This window comes from Paroedura picta, chromosome 3 (genome assembly GCF_049243985.1).
Source record: "Paroedura picta isolate Pp20150507F chromosome 3, Ppicta_v3.0, whole genome shotgun sequence".
Taxonomy (NCBI): domain Eukaryota; kingdom Metazoa; phylum Chordata; class Lepidosauria; order Squamata; family Gekkonidae; genus Paroedura; species Paroedura picta.
The window spans coordinates 1687342-1697164 of NC_135371.1; the positions used below are offsets into that span (position 1 = coordinate 1687342).

Genomic DNA, 9823 nt, shown 5'->3' on the forward strand with positions numbered 1-9823 from the left:
ACTGCCCCCCCCCAGGTGTCCAGGTGGCTCCAGACCAGGGGGCAGGTTGCCCTGATTCCCACCCGCGGCTCCTCCTCAGGGCCTGTTGGAGCGCCTTCCGCGCAGTCCTGCTGAGGCCACCCCCAGGAAAGCCCCCTTTTGCCCCCCATTGGCCAGCAAGGGAACGCAGGGCCCTCCCCCCCCCCGGGAACTACTCGTCCCAGAGACCCTTGCGGCAGGGCGGGCGCGTGGGAAGGGCCATGCCAAGCTCCCGGGCACGGCCGGAGCACGTGCTGTTGCTGGCGGGCTCCGCAGGCTGCAAAATACAGGTAGGAGCCATGCAAGGGATTGGGGGGGGGGGGGCTGCAAAGGTTGGGGGGCGACCTGCTTGCCGGGCGGGAGGGGATCCCGGGGAAGAGCGCAAAACTCCCGCCCTCCCTCCAGGTTTTGTTGGGGGCTTTCAGCGCGGGGCCGGTCCTGATCGGGCCGAGCTCGGTGGTCAAAGCCAGCGAGTGCCAACGCCTAGAGAGGCGGGAGCTCCCCTGGCAGAGCCGCTTCCGGCCTCCCGCCCCGCCTTCCCGGGGGGATCCCTGGGCTGGAGCCCGGCCGGAGGCGCCCGGAAGGCAGCGCGGAGGTGGCAGGTGCAATGGGGGGGGGGGCAGTGGGAGCCAGAGGGGGCGGGGAGGGCCTGCTGTGGGTTTGCACAGGGCCCCTGCAGCAAATGAGCTGAGTGCACATTGCTCAACCACCACCACCACCACCACGAGCCTTTAATAGCACATAAAAGGGCAATATGAGGAGGGAGAGTGCAAAAGGAGCCTCTGCTATACAGAGTAAACACAGGCAGAGATCATGGCGAGATATAAAAACTTTGCAACTGGTTCAGTTATATCAGAACTCTGGGATGTCCAAAGATTGGTGAAGCTTACGTTCATCCGAGTGCAGTTCTCTTTTACACAGCTTCTTACACAGCCATAAAGAGCGCCTGGAATGCTTGTCTGTCTTTTTGGGGATCTGGACGGAGTGGTTTCTTTCCCCGCCCTCCAGTGGGTTCTGGGAATTTAAGGAGAACAGAGATTCCATAGGGGGTGTGGATGCAGGTGCCAGTAACTGTGACTACTTAATAATTGCAAGCCAGGACAGAGGACCTTTCCGATTCTCCCTGTGCTGGTTTCATGAGGAGAGTCTCTGACTAGGATCTTGAAGGCTCAGTTATTTTTATTTTTTATTTATTATTAGTTCTTTATCCCTCCACTCGCAGGCAAGCTGGCTTGTGGCAGCTCACAACACATTAAAAGCATAAACCCCATAAAATACAAGCTAAAAACCAAGGCAAAATACAAAAAGCAACAACCCGCAAAGAGGGCGATCCCTCAGCCCCTCAACCAGCCCAGATTCCTCTGTTCATTCTATTCCCAGCTGTGTCAATCCAATGTAAGTCTGGGGCCGATGACAGGCCCCCCTCCCGGGGGGGGGTCTACATTGTACAAGCACAGGGGAGGACCCGATCTTATTGCCCGGTTTCCAGCCCAGCTTCAACCAAAAGTCTGGTGGAAGAGCTCCGTCTTCCAGGCCCTGCGGAAAGCCACGGAAGGTTGCAGACTGAATTTGGATCAGTTGCATGCTCTCCGTCTGGCCCCCCTCACAGGGTTGTTGTGAGGGCAGGATGGAGGAGAGGAAAGCAACCTAAGCCGCTCTGGGTCCCCTTTGAGGAGAAAGATGGGGTCTCAGTGATGAAAACAAACCAAATTAAATGTGTCTCCCAACAGGCTGCGAAAGACCCTCAGAGCCAGATCCCGGAACACCTCCTCCTTGGGGTTGGAGCAGAAACAGCGAAGATGCTGCCGGCACGGGTAAGGGACGGCTCCCCAGTTGCCTCCTTTTCTTCCCAGAGTCTCATTCAGTACAAAGCTGCTTCATATGTTCTTTTTTCTATGTAGTGACCAAAAGCATATTTGGGTCAGAGTGGGTGGAATAGGTGTGAGGAAAAATATTTTCCTTTAGTTGTGAGCTAAAATAACCTTCTTGTAGTTGTGAGGAAAATCTACAGCTGGGTCAGGCTATAAATACGAAAAATAAAACAAAGGTATGTTCCTTTCTCCCCCCAGTGTCTGATTTCTTTCGAGGACGTGGCGGTGCGCTTCACAAAGGGCGAGTGGGGGCTGCTGAATCCGGACCAGAGAGCCTTGTACAGAGAGGTCATGGTGGAGAATTACGCAAATGTGGCCTCACTGGGTAAGGCTCCCTTTTGTCTCGCTCGAGAGATGCGATTCCTGCCACTGTGGCTTCTGGATTTATGTTGTCCATAGTCTGCCTTTCTCATGGAGACTCACGGTGAGACTTCTGGTCACCCGGTCTCCAAAAGGACCTTCTAGAGCTAGAAGAAGGGCAGAGGAGAGGGCGACCGAGGGGATAAGGGGGTGGGAGTTGGTTCTTATATGCCACTTTTCTCTACCTGAAGGAGTCTCAAAGCAGCTTACAGTCGCCTTCCCTTTGCTGTCCCTGGACACCCTGTGAGGTGGGTGAGGCTGAGAGAGCCCTGATATTCCTGCTTGGTCAGAACAGCTTTATCAGTGCTGTGACTAGCCCAAGGTCACCCAGCTGGTTGCATGTGGAGGGGGAGGGGTGAATCAAACCCGGCTGGCCAGATTAGAAGTCCACACTCCTAACCGCTACACCGAGCTGGCTTAGGGCAAACGTGATGGAGGTTTATAAAACTATGCATGAGATAAGAGTTGACCAAGATAATATCTTCTCCCTCTCCCCAAAGACCAGAATTTGAGGACATCCAGTGAACCTGACAAACAGTAGGTTCAGGATAGACAACAGGAAATAATCCTTTCAATGAGGAAGGATTAGACCGTAAACTAAATATGAGGAGATTGTTTGATAAAGAGGTAAAGAAGTCTTGGGCTGTACCAACAGAGGCACCACATCAAAATCACAAGAAGTCCTAGTCACTGTGCTGTATACCACGTTGGTCTGGCCGCTCTTGGAGTTCTGGGTGCAGTTTTGGAGGCCTCACTTCAGAAAGGACGTGGGCAAAATGGAGAGGGGGCAGAGGAGAGCCATGAGAACGACCCAGGGCCTGGGGTCCAAGCCCTAGGAAGAAAGGCTTGGGGGTTTCCAGCCTGGAGAAGAAGAGGCTGAGAGCGGACAGGTTTGCTGCCTTTATTCATTTGAAAGGTTGTCACGTGGAGGAGGGCAGGGAGCGGTTCCTGATGCTAGTGGAGGAGAGGACCCGCAGTAATGTGTTTAAACTACATGTCAAACAGTATTGGCTATAAACCAGGAAAATCAATCGCCTAAGGAGGTGGGGAGCTCCCCTTCACTGGCCGTCTTCAAGCAGGGGCTGGACAGATCCTTCTCCCGGATGCTGGAGGCTGATCCTGCACTGAGCAGGGGGTGGGACTGGATGGACTGCATGGCCCCTTCCCACTCAAGGATTCTAGGAGTCTAGTTCAGCAGTGGAATGGGCTGCCTAAGAAGAATAAGAACAAGAGTTGGTTCTTATATGCCGCTTTTCTCTACCCGAAGGAGGCTACAAAGGTGAATGTAGAAATGGATGAGGTTGGAAGGCCTGATTTTTTTCTTCATACTAGTAACTACTCTGTTTGTCTCTTCCAAAGTGATTCCCAAGCCCAGCCTCATCTCCTGGCTTCAGGAAAGTGAAGCACCATTCCCTGCAGAGCCCAAGGAAGAGGAGAGGTGGACAGGTGGGTGCTCAGGGCCTCTGGCTTGGCAGGGCGTGCAGCAGTTTCCTTGGAGGGGAGCAAGATGTTTTTGATGCCCCTGATCCCTCCGGCCGTGAGCTCACACGGCACTTTCATTTGTTAATGAGCGGCAGAGAAAACACCTGGTCGATTCACAGCAGAGGTGGGATTTGAACTCGGGGTCTCCTTGTCCAGAAACAATCCCGGTTGCTTAATTAGTGAAATTATGTCACCCGAATATGGATCAGAACAGCCTCAAGGCTCCAGGCAGCCCCCTCCCCCCCCAAGTATTCCGGTTGGGTAGTCAATAAATGGTACTGGTTTAGTTGTTTTATGATAGAATCATAGAGTTAGAAGGGACCTCATGGGTCATGGCATTTTGCCATTTCGTGTCCCGCCATTCTGCCTCCGTAAGAGTCACCAGGGCAGCTATCAAATCAAAACATGTAATAAAATAATCAGAAGCATTAAAAGATTCAAGCACATTATTAAAACCGAAGCTAAAATACGTACAGAACAACAAAGAGTGAGGAGGAAGGAAAAGTTACCAAGGGAATGCCAAATGAACAAAGTTTTCATCCACTGTTGGAAGGTGGCATCAGAAGGGGACAGGGGGCTCCCCAGGGAGAGAATGCCAGAGTTCTGGCACCACAACCAAGGAGGCCTCGCCTGGATTGCTGCTCCCTCCTCTGAGAAGGCGGGCCAATCAAAGTAGAGCCACTGGAGATGTCTTTATGGGTCAGATAGGTTCATTCCAGGGGTAGTCAACCTGTGGCCCTCCAGATGTCCATGGACTACAATTCCCATGAGCCCCTGCCAGCAAACGCTGGCAAGGGCTCATGGGAATTGTAGTCCATGGACAACTGGAGGGCCACAGGTTGACTACCCCTGCATTAGACAATTGTGAGTCCTTTAGGACAGAGGGTCCCAAACCTTATGGGACGTTAAAGGTAAGCACCAGCCCCTGTGGGGTCCTGCCTGTATCTCTGCGTGGGGTGTCTTCCGTGGGGCTGAACTTGGTTCTCTGGTAAACCTCTCTTCTTCTCTTGCACTCTCTGTGATTGGTTCACATGAAATAAATAAAACCTTTAAACACATTTTTGTACCTCTATATTAAATGTTATTGGGCTGCCATGTCAAAAGCTTTTGAGGAGTATTTATTTACTTTATTTTACTTCTTGGATTTTTATACCGTCCATCATGGTGAAAATCTTTGACGTGGAAGGCCCAAGCTGCTAGTTTAGAGGAACCGGCCTGGTCTGCCTTCACCCTGCAGAGAAGTTTGCTCTGTTATGACTGCAGCTTGTGGACTTATTTCTCCCTTTGTTCCTCCAGGTAACGGGCAGGAATATGAGAACTGCAGCGAGCGATGGACGGCGTCTCCTGAAACAGCCAGCTGTGGAGGGGAGGAAGAGCCTCCCAGGAATCCAAAACAGCCAAAGAGGGAGGGAGAAAGCCAAGCCGAGAAGTCCGGGATTGAGTCTGTGGTGGTTCTCCAGGCCGGCGTCCTCCTTGCAAGTCCAGCCCAGGAGGAATATCGGAAAGGAAAGAGGAGGGATAAACGTTTGGAGAGCAGAGAAGTATTGAAATGTGAACCTGGCTTTTCTTCCCATCAGAGAATCCATGCAGGGGAAGCAATGTACAAATGCTCTGAATGTGGGATGAGATTTGGGAGGCTTGTAAGCCTCACTGCTCATCAGAGAATCCATCTGAAGGAGGAGCCACCCGAGAGTCCAGAGAGCAAAAACAGTTTTGGTCTAAGTGGAAGCCTTAATTCCCCCAAACCATGCCGATGTTCAGAGTGCGGCAAGACGCTTGAGTGTAACGCAACTCTTACTCTGCACCAGAGGATCCATTCGGGGGAGAAGCCATTTAAATGCCTGGAGTGTGGGAAGAGCTTCCGCTGGAGTTCAAACCTCACTGTGCATCAGAGGATCCACTCCGAAGAGAAGCCGTATCAGTGCTTGGTGTGCGGAAAGAGGTTCTCTCTCAGCACAAGCCTCAATTCCCATAAGCGAATCCACACCAAGGAGAAGCCCTATGGGTGCCTGGTGTGTGGGAAGGCCTTCCGTTGGACTGCATCTCTCACTTCACACCAGAGGACCCACTCGGGGGAGAAACCCTACCGGTGCACGGTGTGTGGGAAATGCTTCAGTCAGAGCCCACACCTCACGTCCCACCGAAGAGTCCATTCCGGAGAGAGACCCTATAAATGCCTGGAGTGTGGGAAAGGCTTCACTCAGAGCTCCCACCTGAAAGTGCACCAAAGTGTCCACACGGGAGAAAAGCCATTTAAATGCTTGGAGTGTGGAAAGAGTTTCCGCATCAGCACGTGCCTTAAAACCCACGAAAGAATCCACACAGGGGAGAAGCCCTACAAATGCCTGTATTGCGGGAGAAGCTTCAACCAGAGCTCCAGCCGAAATGGGCATCAAAGGACCCACACAGGGGAGAAGCCATACAAGTGCCTGCAGTGTGGGAAGAACTTCTCCTCGGGCACGCAGCTGACAGATCATCACACCGTCCACAGCGGAGAGAAGAAATACAGCTGCAAGGAGTGTGGGAAAAGGTTCCGGTGGAGATGCGATTTCAAATTCCACCGAAGAATGCACAGAGAGGAGGCATCATAGAAATGGGCCAAGAGCTTTTGCAACACGACACGCGTCTCAGAGGCTTAATTAGTTAAGGATATTTTCTTTTTCAGCGAGTCTTCAAACATTCCTCACCAGCCACGGCTTAGTAAGGGAGAAGGGCTCCAGAGACCTGTGGTAAACCTGTCCGTGTAATACTGCTTATTATTCAAAGGGTAAGTTCGGTCAACATTAAAACTATTTGCGCTTCATGGGTTTAGCTCAGGAGTGGGCAGATTGTGGCCCTCCAGATGTTCATGGACTACAATTCCCACGAGCCCCTGCCAGAGAATGCTGGCAGGGCCTCATGCGTATTGTAGTCCATGAACATGTGGAGGGCCGCAGTTTGCCCATGCCTGGTTTAGCTGATAACAACCCAATCACCACAAGAATTAAAATTTCCAGGAATGACCTTGCAGACGGGGAACTCCCCTCAAAGGGCTGCAGATGCCCTCGTGCAGGTCGGGCCTTCCAGAGCCCAGCGCTGGATCTCTTGTTCTGGTCACTCTTTCCCTGCCTCTGGATATTCAGCCAAATCACCCTGGCATATCCCGATAGGTAGAGACAACGGCCATTCCTGAGCCTTCTTAGCTGAAATCCGTCTCCCGTCTGGAAAGCAGAGAAGCTGCAGCTGAACCCACATTGGCTCCCTTCCGTGTGTGGGTGTTGAGTCTTCAGAAGGACCCTGCTTCCCAATGGCTGCACACCCTCCTCCAGCCCTGCTGCAGAGTCAAACAGGAACCGTTTTGGACTCTTTATCGCCCAGTTTGTCCTTTGATCTCTCCTAAAATTGTGACTCCTTTCTTGTAAAGTGTTTTGAATAGCTTGCGACTTGCCTCCGCAGAATGGCGATTCATCTACCATCAGAATAAGAGTGGAAGGGAAGAAAAAGGGAGGCCTAAAAGTTTTGAGGGCATCACATGAATTTTGTATGGAGGTTTTGTACATAGTAAGTGCGGTTTTGTGACGGCAAAGAAAGGAAGAATGTTCAGAAGTCACGGTTGGTTTGCCCAAGAGAAAGCTGTTTTTGTGTTCCCTGCTTTGTACTACCCAAAGGAGCCTCAAAGCGGGTTACAATCACTTACCCTTCCTCTCCCCTCTACAGACACCCTGTGAGGTAGGTGAGCCTGAGAGAGCTCTGAGAGAACTGGGGCTGGCCCAAGGTCACTTAACTGGCTGCATGTGGACAAATGAGGAATCAAACCTTTTAATGCCATTAAACAGCCTCTGACTCTGACAAACCTGGTTCTTTATCTCCAGAGGGCATCTACAGGAAAAATTAGAACCCACAATTATACCCATACTATATTGCTGTAAAGCTACGTCATGGAATGGGGAAAAACGACCATTAAACAATGTTTATCTCACAACTGACGAAAACAATGTATTGACAAAAGTGAAAAGCAAATATAAAGATTAACCTTTCTTTGTCTCATATTCGTAAACAGACTCCAGCCTCACAGGGGGCATTTCTAAGCATGCTTCTCTGCATGCAGCTAGTTAAATGACCTTGGACCAGTCCCAGTTCTCTGAGAGCTCTCTCTGCCCCACGTACCTCACAGGGTATCTTTTGTGGGGAGAGGAAGGGAAAGGTGTTTGTAAGCCGCTTTGGTAATCTGTAGGATAGTGAAATGCGGGGTGTTAAAAAAAAAAAAAAGCTCTTCATGTTTTTTTATTACAATTGCAATATTGTTTTGCTTACATTTGAATGGATTGAGTCAACTGAATTAATAAAACATTCATGTTTTCCTGATTTTCCTGTTGATGGCATGTATCCGTCTGTCCGTCCCCCTGGCATATTTTTGCTGTTTAGTGTACAAAACACTTAGCCTGTGAACCAGAAATGACAGACACTCTTGGGAAAGATTCCTTATGTGAGCCAACTCAAGGGTTGTGGACTCTAAATCCACAATGAACAGGGCCATCCTAAAAGAGGCTGAAGTTGGTTCCCTGCTCCTTATTTGTGACTTACTCATAAATTCAAACAAAAACATTGAGGAGGGTTTGAATGCTCTGGGACCCCCATAAATCAGGCACCCCAACATTCGGCGGACTATCCTCTTTGGGAAGAGATATGCTGTTTCCTTCATTCATTCATTCATTCATTCATTCATTCATTCATTCATTCATTCATTCATTCATTTATTTATATTTCTATACTGCCCATTTCTTTGCAGCTCTGGGCCGTTTCCTTAGCCAAGGCCCGGTGCTTGCGTCAGCGGCCCCAAAGAACGAGGTCACCGGCCAGGGTACACCCCAAGACAATCTTCAGGCCACCCCAAATGACCCATCTGCCCACTCTGCAAGAGGAAATGACGCATATCCTCCCCAAGGGGGGAGCCCCCTGAATATGGGGGCGTATGCCTTACGGTGGTCCACATCTTTCGTTGTGGTTCAGTTCTTTCAAGCCATCCTCAGTGTTTTGGGTTGAAGTCCCAAATTATCAGAAACACACGTTTGGTTGAGGCCAGGCTAAGGAAGATCTGGGTCCCCCCTTTAGAAGCCCCCTAGGTGCCCACCCATCTGGGCAGGTGACCTCACCTGAGGCTAGTAGGTGGTCTGAACGGGGCTTGGGCTCTGGATTGGGAGGGAACAGATGGGACTGTGCTGCCAATACTGAATCATTTCATTGCTGTTTTTATGAGGGTTTATCTGTAAACTGCCTCGAGCAGCGGTCAATAAATTCAAATATAAATAAATATGAATCCAGCCCCCCATCTTCTCAGGGGCTTCTGCATGAATAAGGAGCCGATGTCAGCCGCCTCCACCGTATTCCCTTGTAGGATTCAAGTCAATGCTTCTTGCAGCCCCCCTCCCCCAACCCCGTTTGGGTCTGAGCAGGTCTGAAATGCCGAAGGGCGAGGGGAGCTGGGCAGCTTCCGTTCAGTCCAACGCAGCCGCAAGGGCAGAGGGGGCATTTATCACCCGGGCTGCACTTGAGACCTGAATGAGGAACCGGAGTGGGAATGTCAAGAGGGGTCAAGAGGACTGAGCTGAAGCACCCGTCAACTAGGAGATGGTGGACAGGAAGGGTGTTTTTTGGGGGAAACTTCCTTTGTTCTTGGGGGCAGAGAAAGACAGCGAGAACAAAGGAACAGGATGGATTAATTCAGGGTCGGAAAGAGGGGAGCTTGTTGCACTGTTGTTATTTTCCTTTCTACACAACCCTCTCTGTAATTAGGAAGAAAATCCTTCTTGGAAGCGAAATGCATGTTTCTCTGGACTGCTTTATTTCCCCTGTGCTCTTATTTGCTCTGCTACATTTCCCCCTTAGGTTTGGCACTGCATTGTCCATAATGACCTTTATCCTGAAGGTCGGTGTTAAGCCCAACCCCCTGGGCTTTATTTTTGGAGGGGTGAGGTCTTCTGGGGCAACTACCACTGAGAACCCCTCAAAACATTCCTCAGGCTTCAAGAAACCCCAGAAGGGGTGCAATCGTGCAGAATATGGCTGGGAAGCAGAGCTGTGGACATGCCCACCCGGGGCCCCTCCCCTTCCCA

At 50.9% G+C, this 9823-nt stretch overlaps 1 protein-coding gene across 3 annotated transcripts; it reads left to right on the top strand.

The window, feature by feature from the left end:
* The first annotated feature begins 221 nt into the window (after positions 1–221).
* Positions 222–8039, top strand: LOC143834041 (uncharacterized). Of its 3 annotated transcripts, none has more exons than XM_077330569.1 (5): positions 222–308; positions 1749–1832; positions 2088–2214; positions 3609–3695; positions 5028–8039. In XM_077330569.1, the coding sequence occupies exons 1-5, from the start codon at positions 240–242 to the stop codon at positions 6320–6322; spliced, it is 1662 nt and encodes a 553-aa protein (XP_077186684.1). In that variant the 5' UTR covers positions 222–239; the 3' UTR covers positions 6323–8039. The 3 variants fall into 3 exon arrangements, with proteins under 3 accessions (XP_077186684.1, XP_077186685.1, XP_077186687.1); XM_077330572.1 differs by lacking the exon at positions 222–308 and adding an exon at positions 571–620; XM_077330570.1 differs by lacking the exon at positions 3609–3695.
* Positions 8040–9823: the final 1784 nt, after the last annotated feature.